The sequence below is a fragment of the Poeciliopsis prolifica genome, unplaced genomic scaffold (assembly GCF_027474105.1).
Source record: "Poeciliopsis prolifica strain line A6 unplaced genomic scaffold, Auburn_PproV2 SCAFFOLD056, whole genome shotgun sequence".
Taxonomy (NCBI): domain Eukaryota; kingdom Metazoa; phylum Chordata; class Actinopteri; order Cyprinodontiformes; family Poeciliidae; genus Poeciliopsis; species Poeciliopsis prolifica.
Window position 1 is genome coordinate 1,620,990 of NW_026562431.1, and position 22,571 is coordinate 1,643,560.

The window sequence follows — 22,571 nt, forward strand, 5'->3', positions numbered from 1 at the left end:
CTGTTTTTGCAGAGTTTGTGCCTTCATGAACTCTGAGTTTAATAACTTTGAGGCAGGTTCATGTGCCTGCCGGGGTGTTTTGGCCAAGTCTGTGTGCAAAACCAAGCTTATGCTGCCATCTGCCGGTAGAACAACTTCCGAACCAAACCTCAAAGTTCAGACGCAACTTCGAAGACGAAGAGTTTCAATCGAAGTTAGTCGAAGACTTAGGTGAAATCCGATGGACAACCTTAAAAACTTTTTCTGAGACCACTGCTCATTTTACAAGATAGTCACAATGTCTTCTGAGTTTGTTTTCATCCCTAATTTTTTAAAATCAGTTCGTCAGTAGAAATTCTACTGCTGCTACTCAGAGATTACTTAGTTATTTCTTAAGATGCCGAGAGGCGCTCCTTATTCGAGTCTCACTTTGATTAATCAGTGATTTTGACACTAAATACACAAAGCAAAGGAATCACATTTATTAAAACATAATAAATTACACATCCACTGACATATGTACATTACATCCGTTCCATTTTCTGTTGTATTTCTAAGCCTAAAAATGTTATATATATATATATATATATATATATATATATATATATTATATATATATATATATATATATACATCCCAAATCCAGCACCCTGAGACTGTACACGAGCCGCAAGGACGGAGGCAGAGGACTAGTGAGTGTGAGAACCACTGTCCAGGACGAAACAACTAAGATCCATAAATACATCAGGGACAAAGCCTCAACAGACAATGTGCTCAGTGAATGTCTCAGACAACAGGGAACGGAGGTTGAGGTGCCAGAGATACCATCATGGGAGGACAAACCCCTACATGGGATGTACCACCAGCAAATAACCCAAGTGGCTGATATCAGTAAATCCTACCAATGGCTGGAAAAAGCTGGACTCAAGGACAGCACAGAGGCCCTCATCCTGGCAGCCCAGGAAACAGGCCCTAAACACCAGAGCAATAGAGGCCCAGATCTACCACACCAGACAAGACCCAAGGTGTAGGTTGTGCAAGGAGGCACCTGAGACAGTCCAGCACATCACAGCAGGGTGCAAGATACTGGCAGGGAAAGCGTACATGGAGCGACATAACCAAGTGGCAGGCATAGTGTACAGAAACATCTGTGCAGAATATGGACTGGAAACCCCAAGATCAAAGTGGGAAACACCCCCAAAGGTGGTGGAGAACGCCAGAGCTAAGATCCTGTGGGACTTCCAGATCCAGACAGACAAAATGGTAATGGCGAACCAACCAGACATTGTCGTAGTGGATAACAAGAGGAAAGCCGTTGTGGTAGATGTAGCAATACCAATGATTGCAACATCAGGAAAAAGGAGCACGAGAAACTAGAGAAATACCAGGGCCTCAGGGAGGAACTGGAGAGGGCCTGGAAGGTGAAGACCACAGTGGTGCCTGTGGTCATCGGGGCCCTCGGGGCAGTAACCCCCAAACTGGAGCAGTGGCTACAACAGATCCCAGGAACAACATCAGACATCTCAGTCCAGAAATGTGCAGTCCTTGGCACAGCCAAGATACTGCGCAGAACCCTCAAGCTCCCAGGCCTCTGGTAGAGGACCCGAGCTCAGAGGATAAGAACCACCCGAGGTGGGTGAGAAGGGAATTTTTTTTATATATATATTCTGATCATCCGGATGATCAGACAACGCAACACGCATTGTCACTGTACTGCAGGGCGTACTTGGTGACGTACATCTCCTTCATATATATATATATATATATATAATATATATATATATATATATATATATATATATATAGCAAACACGCAAAAAAGTGGTGTCTAATTTGTGTTGTAGCTTATGAGGGAAGAACACGTAACAATTATACTGACATCTAGTGGTCAGGAGAGAGTTTGCTAACAACTTCCAGTCAAGCTTTCGAACGAGAAATGAATAGAAATTGGTACAATAAAATGCAAAGATATAAAAATATCTTGAAAAAGTTGTATCTGTTGTCACATGTTTTCTATCAGATTTTGTACTGTCACCTTTGCTTCTCTTTTTCGTTTTGTTTTTATTTGAAGAAGTTAGTTTGTGGATTATCTGTTTTTGCATTCTGATCATCCGGATGATCAGACCTGTACATGTTGAACTACTTTTCTTCTGGTTACTTATTCTACAGGAAGTACTTTAGCATAGTGCTGAAAGATGTGCTGCACACATGTATATTACATTTACCTTGTTACATCTGGGAAGATTAACACATTTTTTTTAACAAACTTTTTTTTCTTATTTTTCTGCCACAAATACTCTTCATATTAAATGCCGGATCCAGATGTAAAGGGACAAAACTGCAACATATTCCATGGTTGGTAATAATCCTGCATGTCTGCCTCTACGCTCTGAACATTTATTTAGTGTTTTCCCGCGTTTTCACGAGCACGTGTCACTCAAAGTCACAGCCGAGAAGCTCTACTCTCATGGTGATGGAGTTCCACCATCTTTTGGGGACGATTCGAATAAAGCGAGTGAAGATGGGAGGATAGATGTAGTTCCTCACGTGGTCATTGTTGTTTGTGTTTCCGTCAAACATCTAGGTGCATGAGATAGAGAGAGAGAGAAAACATCTTTCAACATCAAGAAAAGCTTCAGTCCATGAAAACATACCTGCGCTCTTTACATCGACTCACCTTTACAGTTACATCATCATCGTCCATGTAGTAAGTCCAGTGTATCCCATTGTCACTGTACTGCAGGGCGTACTTGGTGACGTACATCTCCTTCGTCATAGACTTGGCTCCCTGTGTTATGATGCCTGTGATCTTCATCATGCGAGGCAGTTCCACCTGGAGCCACTGGTTCATGTCATTGTGCTGAATAAAATATAGCACAAGGACAATTTGTGAAATATTTGACACATTTTCCGAGGTATTACCCAATTTATGTCTACGTAAAATCAGAACAATTTTTATTGGAAGTTTTTTTATTTTGTCACATGACAAGTCATTGCAATGCATTTCATTGGGATTCTATATAAAAGACCAACATGAAGAAGTGCATAAGTGGGAAGTGGAAGAAAAATAATAGATGTCTGTCAAAATCTTTTTCTAGTGATCAGATAAAATCCAACAAAATTCTTTCAGAATTGAAATGTCTTCAGTGGTTACTACCTTCGCTCTCCATGCGTTGATGGAACCCAGCTTGTTGAGGCGACCGAAAGAGGCTTTCCAGAGTCCACTAAACCAGCTGGATTCCTCAGAGCTGGCTGTGATGCGTCTGTCCTCTATCAGCCTGCTCTCCATCCCCAAAGGCACAGAGCAGCCTGAACGGAGACAAGCATAATCTTTCCATGCTTTAGCCATTATGTTAGCATGTAGCTAACCTAATCAAAAACAGAACCAACTTTTCTTCATATGTACCTGAACCCTAAAATGCCTATCTCAGATGATGTAGATAGTTGTGATATAAAACGCTCAAATCAGGCATTAGGTTACTGAAAAGTAACACTTATCTTTTGATCATGGGACCTGTTCTGAGTGGCATAAACCAGAGAGCAAGTCAATGTTGTTGTTTTTTTGCCCACAAAAAAACTAGACGTAGGAAAAATGAGCAAGTGTAGGTTTAACAAAGATCTGACTGTGATGGTTGAATCCCGGATCACAGCATCTCCAAAGTGACCCTCTTTGTTGGGTGTTCCTGTTCCTGGTCTACAGTTGTGGATCTCTTATCAAAAGTGGTCCAAGAAAAGAACAGTGGTCAACCGGGCGACAGAGCCGACAGAGACATCTTAGGCATTGGAAATGTTAAGCCACCAAAATAAGAACAAGATTTGGGTTCCTGAGTCCAACTGTTGGAGATTACATCAAACACACAGCAAACCAAACTAATATCTCTTTGACTTTCGTCCACATTAACTTGCTAAGCAAAAGTCTTACCATCAAGTTCACAACCGTAGAACTCCATGCGGATTGTTGCTGCATTATTCCAGGTGATAGGGTGGAGCCTAATGAACCGTCCAATCAAAGGAGGAAAGAAGATGTTTTTCTTTGTTTGAGAGGCTTCCTCGTTTCCTTGAAATGTCTGAGTACACCAGGACAAACACAGGGGCATAAACAAGTGATAATGTGTGTGTTCATTTTGAAAGAGAATGATTCAAACTTCCCTACCTTCCAGAATTCCCTGCTGTCGCCTTTGTAAAAGATCCATTTGCGGCGGTCGTTGCTGTACGAGATGGAGAAATTTGTGGCGTACTGGGACTGGAATAACTGCCGGGCTCCTTGTGTGGCCACCAGGCTGATCACTACTGGCCGCTTGAAGTCCACCTTATAGCGGAGGTTCGCAGGCAATCGATTAAGTACATTGAGTGTTTTCTTTTTGTACTTTAAAGTAAGATATTTCTAGTTCCTGTTTGGAAAAACAACAGGAATGCTCCCTGAACACTGGAAAAGCTGAGCTAGCTGAGAAATCCAGATTTTTGAATCCAATATGGCAGCTTAAATAAGAATGAAAGCCAAAGTAAAATACACATCTTTGGATGTGTTCCTTTAGAGTTTAAATACAAAAATAGCCTGAATAATATTGTTATTGGCTCGTATTGCTAATAGTATTTAGCACCGAGGTAAATCCCACCATTCAGAAAGTCTTCCCAGTCTCGGTCCAAGTTCTGACTTCCAAAACAAACTGAATAGAGCACAAACAGAACAAAAACGTATAGACCGAAAAATATAGAACTCTCACCTGAATCCACTCGCCTCTCTTGTCTGTGCTCCATGCATTGTATTTACCCTGGTTATTCAGCCTGGCAAGATGGGGCGCCCAGTATCCTTAATATGTGGACAGCAATTTTTATTCATATTTTTAAAGTGGCTGGCTGGAGTAGAATATCAGGAGGGGTCTGACTACCTCTTGAGTTGCTGGCTGTGATCTGGTCATCTTTCACGCTGCCCGACTCAAGACCCATAGGATGGTAGCAATCTTAAATATAAAAAAATATCAGGGCTGAAATACAACACATCATTGTAAGACAATTGGTTAAGGAAAAAAAAGTTCTTCAAACAATTTCTTTGCTAAATTTACAATTAATAAGCACTCTTGTCAAAAACGTGTGAAAAAAAATAAAAAATTCCAAAAGCATAATAACGCTTCTTTCCTTTCTTTCTTTCTTTTTTTTTTTTTTTAAAAGAAATATAGCTTTTAAATTTAAATAAAACTCATAAAAGGGTTTAAGTGCTGTCTATCACCCTAGTGTATGAGCAGGTACAAATAAAAATCCCTTTTTGCATTTTTCTATTAAAAGTATGGAATGTTTTAAATTTTATATTTAAAAAATTTAAAAATATACTTTGAATTTAAACTATTTTATCTGAGAGTCAAAAACTTACATATCTTTACCAGCAAGAGTAATGACAGAGTCGGTCACTCAATTTTTAGAGCAACTGTCATTGCCAATTTACAACATACGACTATGCATAGCTGTGTTCACCATTATCTAGCACCAGGAAGAGCGTCTGCATCCCCCTCTTTTGGTTTCGACCAACTTCTGTCTCCAGCTGCCACAGCCCAGGCTTGGATGGATACATCTCCAATGTTGCAAAGCTCCCTGCAAAAATCCAGCAATGTGTTACAAACACAACATGGATGTTCTTTACATGAACAGGTAGAGGAGCTAATCTGTTTCTCACCAGGCAGCAGGGGAAACACAGCCTGCCTGTAGCTCTTGGTCTTAACATTTCTGAATGTCTGCCCATGGAAGTAAACGCTGTGAACGTCTTTGGGAGAACCCATGTTCATCAGGTGCCACCGCACAAGCTGGTTGGTGTACATCCTCAGGCCCTTAAGACTGTATATTATTCCATTGATGGCTAAATAAAAAAACAGACAAAGCAAACAATTGGTTCCTCCAGGCTCTGAAATATCTTTTCAACATCTTGTCATATCATCCTATTCTGAAATGAATTGATACAGTTTGAACAAGACAAAAAGGTCATGGATTGTTACAGTGGAACTTGAGGTTCTCCATCTCGTAGTCATCCCAAACTCGTTTTCGGTACTTTCTTTGCATAACTTCCTGGTTTTTATTGTAGTACCAGCTCTGTGACTCATCGAAGGTCATGAAAAGCAGCACAAACTCCCTCGTGTCGAGTGGCTTTTTCTTCAGAGTTCCCTCTCGACACACCAGCAAAGGACCAATTAAGCCGGAGTGAATGTCCTTCTCCTGCAAGAAATGTTTTAGAAATACATTATTTACATAGTGATTTGCTAAGTTTGCGTACCTTTTGAACTTTTCCTTAGTTTTTGACTGTGCAACTAAACAGCTATTAAACACAAAGTTTTCAATTGGAATTTTGTGAGTTAGAAATACTATAGACTCCAATAATATTCTCACATTGTTTTCCAAATTAAAATTTGATGAGTGCTTCATGACACACACATCGACACAATTGATCTGTTTCAGGCTTAAGAGTTTTGTCAGCAAACATTAGAGAACCAAGAAACACAGCAGAAAATGTATGTACAGAAAAAGCTATGAAGGGGTTTAAATCAGACAAGAAGCTCTGCTCGTTTATCGCTAGGTATGGAGGAGACGTGACAAAACTGAGGAAGAAGGTTCCTCAGGTAAACTGTGACTACTTACGGGATTAACACCAGAGTAGTACGCCCAGGTCCGACACTCAGACTCTTCCGGAGCTGGCCCAACCATAGGACTGATTTTCCATATGTATGTGTAGGTGGTGTTGGGTTGAACTTCGTTGTCATATTTATACCAGTGCTTGGAGCCGTCCTCGTAGGACAGACCCTCAAACTGCTTTGTATAGGAAACCCCATTGGGGTGCAGGGAGTACGGACGGTTGGCGTTGTTTTTGAACACAATCTATAAAACAAGAGACAACGATTGATTCTATCGCAGAAAGGTCACAATCCAACACAGTTATTGTATGTTTGTTTACTCAGTTACAGCAAAAAGACATATTTCTTTGCTTAGTACAGTGGACCCCCACTTCTTTTTGGTTTTTTTTGATGGAACGTAATTTCAAATTATGCATATGTAACCCACATAAAGTGGGGATAGCCTTTTGGGAAATAGAGATTGGGTAGGCGGGGTAGTCTGCCTGGCCAATGGGAAGTTTGATTCCCATGAATGTTTAGACCAATCAGAGAGCGGAATGCCACAGAGGCAGATCTGACCCTGATCAGACAGCTGAGCCAGAGTGAGAGTCTTTTGGTTTCTTTCTAATATCATTTATTGACTTTGAAGGAATTTTTTTTTTGTAAATAGTTATTGTTTAAATCCAACTTATAAGTTAGAAAGAGTGATAAGTTTCAGAAAACTGAACTTCAGTTTTTCTGCTGTTAGAACCACTAAGATCAGTTGGAACTGTTGCACTTTCTGGCAGTTGATTGGCAGTTGTTTTCAGTTCAACTGAAGGTAAAGCCTATATAATAATGTATTTTTATTTTACTTAATTCATTTTCTTTAAGTTAAAACTTAAAAAATATGCATTTTACACTGTCTAGTGCCCTCCGTGTCTGGAATGAGAGTCCCTGTCTAGTTGTTTTGAACGTGCCGCACTGAGATCGGTGAGCATATTTTGTAGCTTTCATTTGGTTTTTGTTCTTTTATCTTGTTGTCAAATAATGATCTTTATTTGACCTACTTAGTTATTAAAACGTGAACCTTTGCTGAGTTTGTGTAAAATGTAATGTTTTATTATTGTTCTTGGAAAAGGATTTTTCGAACAGTTATGAAACATAATAAGCTAGAATGGTTTAATAATAATTCTATGTTTCTGCTGGTCTTGTCTGTTGACAGATCAGGGTTTTTTTTGTTGTTGTGTTGTTTTTGCTTTTTTGCTTTTTCTTCTCTTCTCCTGGATTGTTCCTGGAGTGGATTTCCCTACTGACTTTGATGGCGAGCCTTCCCACCTGGACTTAGAAAGATCTGGATTTCCTCCCATGATGAGAGCCTTCCCACCTGGACTTAGAAAGATCTGGATTTCCTCCCATGTTGAGTGAGACCTGAACCAGGATTTAATTTGATTCATTTGTCATCTAAAAGAGATTAGAGCGCAAACTACCAGGGTGCACCCAATAGATTTAAATTTGATATTTAGCACTTGGCCAAGTATTGTTGTTTTATTTCATGTATTTTATTGTGTGTAATTTTATTTTCTTAATTGTATGTCTTGTCCACTTGTGAGTTTATGATTCATGTTACTAAAGCTAATTGTTTTTTAAATTCACTCAACTGTGTATGTGTGTCATTTAAACACCCATCGTGCTCCGACAGCCGACCCTATTGGCTCATCTACCTAAAACATATTGTACCCTTCTCAACTGTGTTACACATATAAAATTCACCTATTCAATTTTTTTCTGAGAGCATATCTAAAATATTTGACAGAGAATGCTGCTTAGGAAGTTGAAATACTGAGGTATGTTGATCTTAGAGGAATAAATTTACTTGGCTCGTTAATTTTCCTCTAGTCCCCAAGATTCTGGGACACAGCGGGAAGCACAGAGAACAACCATTCAATATCAAACTTCAGACATATCTAGAGTTTTATGCAGAGAATTCAATGCATATAGAATGTCACATCAGCATTACACCCAGATTATCAAGAAGTCCAAACACATAACAAAACATGCAATTACCTGCAACGAGTTGGAAAGGAAAACACAATAGGAGAGACACAAGAATGCATTTTTGGGAATTGCTCTCACGGCTGCAAACAAAGCAATTCGTTTTTCTGCTGTAAAACAGAGATTTTATAAGGAGGTGTATTCCCTTAATTTAAATATATGCATTTGAAGGTGTGTCCTCCCCTTGTAGAGCTGTTTAAAGTTAATTTTATTACCTTCTTTGAGACCTGTTCAAACCCAAAAGCAAATATATGGAGAGAACAAAGGTCATTCTCATACCAGTCTCCTCCTTTAAACATTCCAGACCAAAATTTATACTTCAGCTAGACCTGGTGGTTTTCTGCCTCAGCGATTCCTGTTATAAACACACTGACACAGAAATCTGGTGTCAGATGATAACTGTGAGTTTGGAACTAAAAACTGCAGGATTATCTTCTTTGAGAAAAATCTCTTTTAGAATACCTGAAATGTTTTACTTCTAAAACTTTTAGTTTCCTAATTCTGTTCTATTTTAGTAATCTAAGATGCATGCAAATTAGTATGGTTAGACACTAACTAGTTCAGAACATGCTGTTAATGCTTAAAAGAAATGTCTTAATTCATATGATTATACTTCTAGAAAATTTGTTTTCTAAAGGTTTTAGTGTTTTACTGAACTCCTAAACAAACACCAAAGAATTTGACTCATCTTGTGAACAGGCAGACCCCCTCGACCTCTGACCTATCCGCCAGTACAAGACACTTCCTTTCTGTAGGCCGTTAGTAATTTATGTAAGTTCAGAAAGTCAGCAGTTGTTTTAGTTTGAATCTTTATCTAAATCTACCTCACTTAAAATCTACTCAAAATATTCATGCTCCATCTAATATTTCATATGCACAAAGGTTAACTGTTTCTGAAATTAATATAACCAAACTTATACTCCCAACAGGTACAATGCTAAATGTCACGCCATTCACTGATGTTTTCTTTGATATATTGATGTTAGCAAAGCAGGTAATCCAGGTGTAATCCCCTTCATTTTCATTAATGGTGATTGACTGCAATGAGTAGCAATAAGGATGATTACAGACGTTCTCCACTGTGCTCATTAATAAATAGCTTTTTTGTGTGTGCTTGAACTATCAAAATAAGCTATTATAAGCATTTTAGAGGAAGTATAAAGTCCTGAATGTAAAATTTGGATGCCAGTGGTAACCCTGTGCTCCAGCATTCCAAAACATAGCTTTTCTCTGCAAAGTAATAAAACATTTATTTGTCAAAATAATATTTCATCTTCACTTTTGGTTTGCATTAGGAATTGGTTGTTCTGAAGGCTTGGCCAATGGATGCTCTTATTTTAGTCTTAAGGTATTATTAATTAGCTTAGGATTTTGAACAATGTAACTCTACTTCTGCTTCCTACCTTTTCCACAAGGAGCAGGAACAGGACAGTAGATATTCTCACACTATGTCAACTTTTGAAATACTACTAACAAACAAACACTGTGAAAACAAAATCTGTAGTGGAATGTAACGCTTAATATTGAACAACCTATTTCCAATGAAGGACTTTTGCAAAGCATTGTCCTGTTTGATAATAAAATTGGTTTTGATCTGAAACTGGAAGGGTGACACTGAACACATTGCTTACTTTTACTCTTAATGCCTTGTGCAGTCAGTTTATTATCTCCAAATTTGAATCATGCATGTATGTAAGTGAAAAAGCCGTCAAATGAAGAATCTGAGAGCAGCTAACTTACCATAATGCTTTGTCCAACCTCAGCTTTGATAACAGGCCCAAGGATGCCTAGATGCTCATCCATCTCCCCGCGGAGATCAGGAGTGCTGAAGCTCGCATCCAGGTAACCTCGGAAAACAACTTTGGTGAATTTGGTCTCTAGCATGTTTTGCTGCGACTTATCGTGTCTCCTGTGGTAATAAAACAAACATCACATGAACTAAGTACTTTTTTTTTGCATATTTAAATCTTCCCTTTCCCAAAACATGTGTCCTCCATGTTCTTATTTGGGAGCTTGCTTACCTCTGTCCGTAACCAGCATAGTCCCATTCAACTTCTTCTGCAGCAATAAAGTATGTCTTGATATCAGGACCTGATAACTTTAAGTAGTATTTTGTAGTTTCGTCCAGGTTGAGATCCTTAATGTCTTCATGGCTGCTGTAGGGGTCTTTGTACGACACATATTCATATTCATTTTGTGTCACATCTTGTTCATTCATATCAGGTTGCTCTGGTTCATCTTCAGGGACATACAGCTGATAGTCACTGAAATCAGGTCGGGGCAAAGCAATAACTATGGGGAAGTTAATCAACTCCTCCTCCTTGGTGACAGGCTGTGGTACAATGGGCCTTGCCCCACGGGGGGTGAACTCTGGGTTAAATCCTCGTGGAGAAAAGGGTGAGCCACCTCTGGCCTGAGGCTTGTAGACCTTCCTCCTCCTTGTTTTCATGCCTTCACCTTTCTTGGGTATTTGTCTGAGGTTCACTTTTTTGTACCTTTTGGGAGGTGGAGTTGTTTGTAGTGCTTTGTTCTCAAAGTATTTTTTCATGTGATCAGGAATCTCCTCAGGTACCATGGAGTGAGTTCCATCATAAGTCCAGTTGTGGCCTTGTGAGCTCAAGGAGACGGTTTTGATTGCCTCTGATTTGTTTTCTTTAACATAAATAAATATTTCCTCACTACTTTCTGAAGAACCAAACTCCTCAGAACTGAGCAGCTTCACAGAGCCACCAGAAAGAGAATGGTTGGATGAACCTCTAGTCTCGTTAGAGAAACTTTCCATTGAAGAATTGGACAACTCCCCAGGAAGAAGTCCTTTCTTGGAGCTTCTCCCCACTGAACTTGATTTGGAGATGTTCACTGTACCGTTTTGTGATAGCTCATCTAAGTTTAAAAGATATGTTGCATTCCCAAGGCTGGAATTGGCAGAAACACTCACACCTTCAGTAACATTCATTTGTAGTCCAAGCTCTAGCCGCAAAGTCATGTTTGAAGAGTTTCCCTCATTGTTTCCTGTGGTCTCCACCAACTCAATGCTGGTGAGGTTATCTTTGACCATGCTTCTGTTGTCAGCTTCCTTGATATCAAATCCTAAAAGTGATTGGTTTAATCCAACGGGTGACACATCAGATGACGTATTATGGTCATCCTCAAGTGCTGAAGTCTGTTGAAACAAGAGACTGCCGACTGGGTCAGTGTCGGTGTCAGTTGCATACCCTGTGTAAAAGAACATATCGCCCCGAGGGAGTTGCACATCATTCTCTCTGGAAAAGAATATGTCCATAAAGGTGTTACTACTGCCAGATGGGTTTGATTCTGTTCTTCCATCTTTGGTATTTGTTGTTAATGTTGTATTAATTTTAGTAGTGTCTTGTGATTGTACTGGCATGGTCTGATTGGTGGACTCTTGCTTCCCTGTGGGTTGACTGGTCGTCTGTAATGCTCCCATGGTGATAGAGGTGAGTTGTTTGGATGAAGTGGAAATGTTGACACCATTTGCAGAGGCATTTCCATGAACTGTTGAACGTGTAGCATTGAGAAGTGTTGAACGTGTAGCATTGAGAAGTGTTGAAAGTGTAGCATTGAGAAGTGTTGAACGTGTTGAACCTGTAGCATTGAGAACTGTTGAACCTGTAGCATTGAGAACTGTTGAACCTGTAGCATTGAGAACTGTTGAGTTCATTAACTCAGCAACTGTAAAACTAGCATTATTTGGACTGACTGCAACTACAGAAACAGTCCTGTTGGTGGTTGCCGTGCTTTGATTGCTCAGTGAATCACCATCGCTGTTGAGAACAGTTGTGTAATTGTCAAGGAATGACTGAGTCCTATTCTTCTGTACAGCTGTTGCATGTTTAGTAATACTGCTGTTGTGCAAATTATGTTCTGTAACATTTTGGTTATCTACATATTTCCATTGAGTATCATTCACTGTAGTCTGATTAGAAAAGAGCTCAGTTTTATTCTTTGTGTCCTTTACATTGGGACTAGCATTGCCGACCACAGGAGCAACATCAGTATCATCATAGTCAAATAAACTCAAGTCCAGTATCTCCACATCTGAGTTTCTGGACTGGTTCCTCAGCGACCGTAGACCTAACTCGTCCGCAAACATGTCCGTGTAGATATCGATCTCCACTGGTTCTGTGGGTAAAGATTTTGATTTCTCCTTTTCTTTTTTGACATCTTCAAATGTCGGGGGCTTCCACTGAGTAAATTCATCAACTCCATTCACGTCATTGTCCTCATACTCATATTGGAGCTCGCGGTAGCACTCAACATCTTGAAACTTCACACGCATTCCCTTTGTTGTTTCATGAGTATTCAATGATGCCAAAAGCCAGAAACCTGTTGTGAGGCAAATACACATACAAAGGTTTGGCAAACAAGTTTTCCAAATGAAACAAAGGGATGAAAAAAAGTGACTTTGTAGTTGGCTGTTGTCACCTATGTTGTCCATGGGTATCTTGATGGTCTCTCCAGTCATTGGATAGAGGCTCAGAATGTCTTCAGTTCTGTGATTCAGCTCGAACGGATGGCCGTAGAAAGTAGCTGTCTGGATGTAGTTCTGTGCTCCAATGCTGGACACATGCCAAGTCGGAACCTCACCATAGCAGAAGCCCAAGTCAGGGCCACTCTCAAACACATATCCATTTATTGCTGTAAGTTGAAAGAAGATGGACATTAGATGTCTGAGAAACAACTGGAAAAATACACAAGAAGTCCCTACAATTAAAGAGTATATGTTAATACAGATAAATACTACATTGGGCTAAAAGGGATATTTTGGGTGACTTTATTTCATTTCCATCATTACTGTTATCAAGGCCGGTGCTGTTAACTGTATTGTGGTAGCAGTAAGACTCACTGTGCATGACATTGGACTTATAAAAGTCTGGGTCGGCTTTGTTGACTTTGGATTGATCATAACAACGGCGAATATTTTCGTCCAGATACCAGCTCTTGTTCTCATCAAACACTGAAAACACAGCATGCTGCTCCTTGTCCGCTCTCAGCTGCAAAAACAAAGGGATTATTTTTCAATTACTGCTTAGCTCACCTTTTCAGAACAAAGATGAACTAAGGAATAGGACCTTGGGTTTTACACCATGCAGATTGTTTTTTTCTGTTGAGTTTTAAGTTGAATATGTTAAAGATATTTTCTTCTGCACATGTTCCTTTAGATGATGTAACTCTGTGGTGAAAGATTCTGCAGTTGAAAAATCCAATTGAACCAAAATTTTGATGCTGATCCAGCTGCACCTGGACTTGGATTGTAACCATTAGGTCCTTAAAGCCCCGAGGATGCTTCTGTTGTAATTTGGAGCTAGATAAATAAACCAAACAGGAAATCCAGTATTATTTATTATAGTTAACTAAAGCTAACAACAATAATTGAATAATTTTGAAAATGGTATTTTCTGTTGGGTATTTATCATCCAGTGGATGCGTACATATAATAATTTGACCTTTTTGAATTCTGCACCTAACAAGTAACAAAAGTACAAAACACTAAACTTACTGCTACAACTAATAAAAACTAAATTAAATGAAACAATATTTGACTAATTACGACTAATAAAAAGTAGCCAACACGCTCCAAAAACTAATTCAAGCTAAATTAGACAAACAAAAAGTCACATTCACCTAAAACTAAACTATAATGAAAAACCCACAACGATCATAGCGCTGGTCCTGACCTGTACATTCCTGACATCTAGGGATTGACTCTTGCAGATGAGCATGGGTCCTATCAGGCCCGACGCAATGTCCCGCGGCGTGTCCACGGCGCTGTGGTACATCCGCGTCAGACATTGGGACTCTCCATCCAGAGGCTCGTTCTCCTCCAGAACCTTCCACGTGTAGGTGTGCGTTTCACCTGGCCGAACGCCGTGGGTCTGGTTTCCTGGTTGATTATGTCGCAAGCAACTTTGTCATTTCACATATTTAAATTTGTTATGTTTTGTTTGGTGTCTTATCTGGGGAATAATCTATACCTCCTGCTGGATAGTTGACTCCCTCCTCTGACTTGTCTAAAGTCAGGCCATGTGGGTAGATGCTGTAAGGCCTCGAGGCCAAATTCTTGAAAACAATCTGGGAAAGAGGAAGAAAGTGCATGAAGCCATAATCTAATCTGCAAAAAATGATCACACAGTTCCTGCTTTTCTGTTTAATACTGTACCAGCACCAGATTTAGGAATGTAAGTATTTGGCGTTCATCTTTATACGTCCTATTTCCTAAGTTTAAGGTTTTTCGTTCTGTTATAGTCTTACTGTGATGATGTCTCGGATTTGTGCTCTGATCACTGGACCCAAGATGCCCTGCTCATTCTTCCTGTGCTCATTTTCCACCCTTTCAGTGAATGATTCATTTTTGTACTGAGTGTACACCGCCTTCTTGTATTTTGATCCAATACGACGTGCTGACCGTGTCAGGTACTGGAGCTTGAAGTCTCTAAACAGAGAGAAAACTCACATTTAGTGCAGCTCTGAGATAGCAAAGTTTCATTTTTCATGTCTTTGTGGGAAATAATAACTGACCTCATTTATCCTCCTATAATAACACAAATTCAGCTTGAGTTTAAATCACAGGCCAGATTTAAACCAGATTGACATTACTTTAAAGGGACAGTATTACATGTTTTCCAGCCACATAATATCATTTTAGAACAAAATCAAGTAAGTATGTTAACTTCAATTGTGATAAAAAATATATATATATCAAATATGACTTAAATAAATTTGACTTCATAATTTAACGCCTTGAAAGTGGACCTCTGTGTCTTTAAAAACTGCTGCTCTTTTAATGAAACTACGCCTTCAGCAAGTCATCATAACATGGCTCCTCTGTTAACCCTTTAACGTTTTTACCAGTGTTGCACTGAGAAGTAGCTCCTATAATGAGCTCAGCAGATGCAAAGTTTCATCAGGTGTTTGCTAATTGCTGCTGGCTAGTCTGAAGGAGCAGAGTGGGGGAGTTGAGGGGTAAGGCAGCTCTGTGAGGCGGAAGCTCGGAGGCTTGGAAACTGCAGCTGCGTCTCGATGTCGGTGCTCTGTCCGCCCATGTGTTTTGCACAGCTGAATGGTTGCCACAGGACAGTAAATGATTCTCAAACATGCATGAAAGAATGAAGGCAACGCCACAGGAATGGTTCTGATAACATTAGAACATATGTAGAGCTCAAAAAAAGTTAATTTTGCCCCTTTAAATACACCAGTGATGCTCAGAAGTCTCCCAATGTTGTGAAATGAGTGAAGTTTTATTTAAATCCTGAAGCACTAATGTTAATGTCCCATTGTCAGTCATAATAGCCAATAGCAGCTGTTGGCAATCTATATGTAAAAATAAAGTTGCTCACTGATCAATGTGTTTGTTGCTGTCCTTTGAATAGTCCCAGACTATTTCTTCCGCAGCAATATAATATTTCCACTCCTTGCTGTGTCGTCTCTGTATGACTGTCATCTTTCTCACTGGCTCAGCAAACTCTTCACACATCCTCACGTCCACGAAGCCGTGCATGCCAGCTGCAAACCCATCACACACATTCGAGTTGTTCCGGCGGGAAAGAAAATGGTGACTCTGTTGGCTTAAATGTTCAGGTCCACCCACCTTCCATGTGCTTGGTGGTGAAGGAGGAGAGCAGCCAGCGGCCCGCATAGGCAGAAACCAGGCTGGCGGTGGCGGAGGAGCCGCTGATCAGCCCCACCGACGACACTTTGTGACCGCTGTGCGACAGAACCTGGCCGTTCATGTGAACTGAGAAGACCTCGGGTTCTGAGCTCATGCCCACCAGGTGAAGGCTCACAGGGGCGTGGGCACATATACTGACAGCTTGGAGCAGAAACATAAAGGTTTTAATTAGAATTGAGGCAATAAAAGACATTTTTCACCCATTGAACAACAGATTATGGCAGTCATTCTAAACTTCAGAAATATCATCAACATTACACTACTGTATATCTGTTTTTGCATTATGTCGTGACAGGGTGGTATGGGACATTTTCTTTCCTGTGAAAAAAAAATAGAGCTCCTCTGCGTTCACCCAGTGCTAATCAGAAACAACCAATCACAACTAGAAGGCAGATCTTAGTGCTGCCAATCACCCTCGCTCATCCCGCCCTCTAATTCACCATACTGCAGCTTTGTTCCTAATAGCCCGCGAGCTAATGTAGTCACCAATGACTGCGAATAAACGGTTTTCCTGTAAGGTGAGTTGTTTCTCCACCATTAGCACATATAGCAGCAAGTATATCAGGATGACTGACAGCGCTAAGACCCTCCTCCTTGCTCTGATTGATTGTTCTTGATCGTTGAGTGGAGTATTTCTTCAAACGAAAGCAGTAGCGCAGGGAGGAGTTCGAATTTTTCACAAATTATCTGTCTCATAACATACTGTCGATAATTGTCGGAACATGATGAAGCTTTTTTTTAAAATTATTATTATGTTGGGTCCTTCGTAAAACAAAGTGTAAAAACCAAAATCTGTTTTGAGGTGGAGCTGTACAACAATCAAATATAATTTCAAGAAGGAATCTGAAACTGATGTATCAGTCTCAGTTGCTCCGCTAGTACCAGTCCAACATTGATACCGATTTCAACATTTTGGATCAGTTCTTAATATAGAGCAAGTATAAGTACACCCTCAACTCAACAGTTGTGATAACGACCCAATACACTGACCAGGCAAGGATCCTCGTGTGTATCCGTTGATGGTGTATTTGACGTGGTCATCTGAAGAGTGTCCACCTGGACTGTACAAACTTTCTTTCTCGTCAAAGACCCCAAAGAGAAACACAAACTCCTTGTGGAGGCCCATCTGCTGTCCCGATTCGTCCAAGGTGCCTTTAATCAGAAGGAAGCCCAAAGAGGCATTAAATCCAAACTTTAATTTTCATGAAAACATAAGAAGTTCGTTTTTACAACACTGACCGGCCTTGCAGATGAGCAAAGCGCCGATGAGGCCAGAGTTGTAGTCCTGCACCACGTTTTGGTGGGAGATGTAGGTGTAGGTGAGACAGTCGGGGTCATCGGGCAGCGGGGAAACCTCTGGCGTCACCTCCCAGGTGTAAACATGTTCACCATTAGGCTGCACAATGTCGTCCTCTTTTTCCTTCTGTGACGTGTTGTCAAAGTAGTTGGCTCCTGTGGAAAAAAAAAAAGAACCTTGGCAATTACCACTGATCTCCAAACACACTGTTCTGCCAAAGTGGCTACACAATAGATTTCCGTTGACATGAATCTTGCTCGACATTTTGTAGATTAAGACCATGAATGGGATTTAAATAGCAGTGAAACTGCTACAGCATTTATTTATTCATTTTTTTACCAATACTAAGAAATCATTTGCTTGAAAGAAGCTTCTATGTCTTACATAGAAGTTAGATTAGTTTTATTCCAAGTGTACAAAGACATTTTGCACCAGAAACAAACCAAAAATACTTGGCAAGATTTTGTGTTTGTCGCCACTTTTTTTTTTTAACCTGACCAAAAAAACTGTGATGTTAGGATTTTGAGGACCATGGTATAAATATTTACTCCTGCACAACATTGACCCAGAGTAGATCAGAAAAAATCTACAGTAAATTAAAACTTGTGAACCCAGCAGGCCTGTTTTGCTAAAGTCCTTGCAGCTGTGTGTCATATCCTCCTCGGAAAAAAATAACGGTTATGAGTAGGATGTTTATGTCAATGATGGGAGGATGAAAAGTCTTTATCCTCAACCCAAATGGTTAGCAGTTAGATGATTAACATCCCTGTGGTGTGCATACGCCTCAGTGGATTATTGAGCACCCAGTTAATTAAATTCCTTAAAACGAATGAAAAGGAAATAAACTTCTTCCTGTAAACATTTCTTTAATTAACATTTCCTCTTTGGATGCAGCTTAATCACAGAGGAACTCATTTGAAATCAAGCAGCATCTGTATTTTTTTAATTTTCTAAAATACACTGTTTATCTCAGCAGAATATTTATACTTTGTAGGTGAAATAATCTGCCTAAACAAGTACTTTTTCCATCAATATCAAGAAATGACTGACTTATTATAATCTCCTATATCTTGCTGAAAAGTTTCGTTAGTTAGTTTGGTCTTATTTCAAGTGGACCAAGATATTTGCACTATGACCACAAACACTTGGTAATATTTTGTGTTTTTGCAATGCAGACAGTGATTTCCAAAGGCTTCAGGTCTTCTTCCTGTTGGACTTCAGAACCATCTGCCTTGATAACCTGCCTGTCCTGGTTAATATGTTAGAAGAAGACAAACAGTTTTGTTTGCTGTATTGGCCAATGCTGTGTGAGTGATGAAGGGTCTAACATCAGGGACATTGGATTAGGGAGCGACTCTAATCCAGTGTGTGGCGTTCAGGGTTGGGAGACTTTCTCTGTGTGTCTTGGTTAACGGCCAACTCACCCTCCGACTGCTTCCCGTAAGCCACTCCGTGTGGGTGGATGCTGTACGCGCCGTAAGCCATGTTTCTGAAAGTGACGACGATCGTCTCCCCCTCCTCGGCCCTCAGTGTGGGTCCCAGCAGACCTGCAGAGAGAGGCACAGGTTCCAGTTTCTTCATTTGGATTTGTGTGCGAGCAGTTCTGGGATTTTTTGCAAAGTGAAAACACACCGGGGGCAAGTTTGGTACCCCTCTCACGTTTTCTGGGTAATTATTAAACATTTGACTGGGGTGTAAAAGTGAGTTCTGTTTTTTATTATGTCGTCATCATAGACCAGGACTCTGCAAGATTCACAATCCAGAGAGCTTTTTTTTTTTTTTGTCCTCTGTTCATTAACAAAAAATAGCCGAGACACATTTTCTATAACAAAATGTTTTTTTAAAAGGTAAGCCTGCAGAATGTCATTTTATTAAAAAGAATAAGTTTTATACATATTTTTGAAAATGTCACCATGTTGGGACAGTTTAATCTGTGAAAAGATTGCTCTCCTACACCTCCTCCCAGAGCTTTAGACTAGCTTTAGACTATTGCTGTCTAAAGTCACACACTGTTCCCAGTTCGAATCAACCAATCAGAACCAGAGGGGGTGCCTTACTGCTGTCAGTCAACTCATGAATATGCTGCTAAATGTGCTAATGGTGGAGAAACAACTCACCGTTACAGGAAAACTGTTTATCCACCATCATAAGTGGCAATGTGACCGGCACGCACACGGCCATGATTTTCAGCGCTAAGACCCGCCTCCTGACTCTGATTAGTTTCTAGTTAGAACTGGGTGAAGGCAGAGAAGCTGTCCTTTTAATAATTGAAAAAATAATCTATAAGCTCGGTTTTGAAAATGTTCCGTCTGCTCCGAAAAAAAGGATGATCTAAAACATTTATGTTTGAGCCAAAAAATAAAAAATCTATTTTTAAATAGATATTTATTCCCAGCCTTGTACCAGATGGTCATAGGAATAGCAGGAGGATTCGAGTCCCTACCTCCAAGGAAAATTGTTTTTTTTTTTTTTAAATAAATACTTCTGCTGTGGGAATCCACCTTGAGGCAGATTTTCTACATGATCAAAGCCAGGCCATTTGCTGGTTTACCTCCAGCTCCACTCACCTAACCAGGGCGGATGAGTCTTTGCCTGGCTGAAAGTTTCGTCATACTCCCGAAAAACCACTTTCTTATAGGTGGGATCTTGCCTGAGGAATGGTGGGAAAATACGAAGCATCAATCAGCAAGCCAGTCGGAAGGGAATGACCACGTCTAGTCATGGTAAAAACAAACAACTCCGCCTCAAAAGCAAAGGAAATGAGTTAGTATTTTGATGTCTGTGGTCAACACAGCCTGTGATGACTGTCAGGTTACACGATATGCAAAATTACTGAATTGTGTGTTTGATTTGATGAAACAGAATCACTTTTAGCTCTAATCTCAACCATTTTATGTGGATTTTGGTCAAACATCTCCACTTTTTCTGCAGCAATGTTGTTCAGGAAGTCATACCACCAGGGCAAGTTCAACTTTGCAAATGTAGGTAGCGTTTCCGTGCTATACAGAAACGCAATCTGTGAAGCACAGAAAGAGAGAGACTCTTGAATGATGGAAGGGTGCTGGCCAGTGAAGACACATAAATTGAGCTGAAACACTCTGCAAAAACAGTTCCACAGAAACTGCAGCTCCATTAAAGCTGTCGAGACGTTTTTACACATTTTCTATTCATGCCTCAGGGTTTTACTGAGCTCAGAAAATGTTGTCATATGACACTGTTTTTAAAAGTGATACTTTACTTTTAAAGAATTAAAAGTAATGTATTACTTTTAATACGGGGGCAAATCAAAGGAACTATTTGATCCAGCAACAGAGAAAACTTATTTGAAAAAAAAAACAACGTTATTTTGTAAAAAGTTATCTTCCATCAAACAGATTCAGAAACAAAGGATCTCTTTGACGCAAAATCACTTTAGGAACTGACAAGTCTGTGAAATATAATGGTGTATTAGGGCCATTGTAGATGGAAAAAAAATAGGAGTAAATTTCAGCCAAAAAATTCTGAAATTTTTTGGAAACAGTCTCAAAAATCCTCAAAAAAAAAAAAAAAAAAAAAATAATATATATATATATATGTATATATATATATATATATATATATATATATATATATATATATATTATATATATATATATATATATTATATTATATATATATATATAAAATTACAAATCTCTGAAATTTTGAGGGAAAACATTTTGGACATTTCTGTCTTCCACAAGAAAAGAAAAGAGTTTCAAAGCAGTAAAAATATTTTTGACTTTTGAAATTTCCAAATTATTTTCTAACAATTTTTTAGTTTTGACTATAAAGAATTTGTCATTTTCAAACAGTAATTTTTTGAGTTTTTTTTCCTGAAAATTTTGGATATTGATCACAAGAAAATTTGCTTCCATAAAACATTGTCATAATGTAAAGTTTGTTCCAAAAGAACACAAGAACACAGAAAAAAAAAATGAAATGAAACAAAGACAAATTGAGTTGTTTCAGTGAAAAGCTAAATAAACAGTTTATAGTTAATATAAACTACATTAACAGTTTTAATATTACACACTTAACACGCAACTTTTATCCAGACAAACAAGTAAAGAAACCCCATTCTTCCTGTTTCAGGTACATTTCTAGCCAACCTGTTTGCATCATTGGGCGAATAATTCCAGTTGATCTCCACAGCAGCGATGTAGTAGCGTCTCTCCTTGGATCTCTGCAGGTCCACTTTAATGACCAGGGCTGCCAGGAGAACCAGGACGTGCAGGAGACGGTGAACTCCTATCCCAGGACAGAGCTTCATGTCTGGGATCAGTCTTCCAGGTGAAATGCTGTTCGGTTCCACAAGACTGTGAGCTAACAGAGAGCTGCGCTGTGTGTGTTATCTGTCACTGACACACACACACATCTGTTTCCAAACAGTATGTACCGGGGCAATGAACTGTGCCTCAGTGCAGTTTTTTTTTTTCTTTCTTTCTCGGTCTTGTAATTTAAGTCATATGTCCTTTATCTTGAGTCATCCCTAAGGTTGTACCCAGTCCCATCTTTACTGAATAAGTCTCGTAGGAATAAGTGCTGAAGTATTTATCTGACCTCAGAATGTCCCTGGAAAGTCAGCCATGCAGAAATACACATGCTGTAAATCTAGACAGAAACATTTGGTGGAAACATGGAGCCATAAAACACTCACGTGGATTGGTCTTCTGGGAAATAAACAACCATTTCAGCTCTGACTATGCATATTCATACAAATAAACGTGAAACATTTCTCAAAGTATGTTTTCCTCAACGACTAAGACAGATCTCTGCAAAATCACAAAATATTTCTGTAGTTTCTGGAGCAAAAATCTTAGTACTCTTGAAATAAGACATACCAAACTTATAAGTAACTTTTCAACAAGCCCAATGGGCTTCTTTGAAATCCTTAATATTGATGAAAAAGCACTGGTTCCTCTGGGAGATTGTATTATCTTGTTGCAAGTGAAACAGT

At 39.4% G+C, this 22,571-nt stretch overlaps 1 protein-coding gene and 1 long non-coding RNA gene across 3 annotated transcripts; one reads left to right on the forward strand and one right to left on the reverse strand.

The window, feature by feature from the left end:
- Positions 1 to 1,768: 1,768 nt before the first annotated feature.
- Positions 1,769 to 21,966, reverse strand: f5 (coagulation factor V). Its single transcript, XM_055059761.1, has 25 exons — positions 21,724 to 21,966; positions 20,161 to 20,243; positions 19,018 to 19,140; positions 17,536 to 17,748; positions 17,287 to 17,448; positions 16,216 to 16,437; positions 15,965 to 16,130; positions 14,880 to 15,060; positions 14,603 to 14,699; positions 14,306 to 14,511; positions 13,474 to 13,621; positions 13,053 to 13,265; positions 10,628 to 12,953; positions 10,347 to 10,515; positions 6,601 to 6,837; positions 5,964 to 6,180; positions 5,648 to 5,827; positions 5,449 to 5,565; positions 4,869 to 4,940; positions 4,704 to 4,789; positions 4,133 to 4,288; positions 3,902 to 4,046; positions 3,137 to 3,288; positions 2,657 to 2,839; positions 1,769 to 2,559 (listed from the first exon to the last, which is right to left on the reverse strand). Exons 1-25 carry the CDS (start codon positions 21,882 to 21,884, stop codon positions 2,413 to 2,415), a joined length of 6,162 nt encoding a protein of 2,053 aa, XP_054915736.1. The 5' UTR covers positions 21,885 to 21,966; the 3' UTR covers positions 1,769 to 2,412.
- LOC129379139 (uncharacterized) lies at positions 7,144 to 8,206 on the forward strand. Of its 2 annotated transcripts, XR_008608149.1 has the most exons (4): positions 7,144 to 7,174; positions 7,321 to 7,392; positions 7,482 to 7,544; positions 7,777 to 8,206. It is a non-coding gene; the product is annotated as an uncharacterized LOC129379139 (long non-coding RNA). The 2 variants fall into 2 exon arrangements; XR_008608148.1 differs by lacking the exon at positions 7,144 to 7,174 and having other exon boundaries at positions 7,230 to 7,392.
- Positions 21,967 to 22,571: the final 605 nt, after the last annotated feature.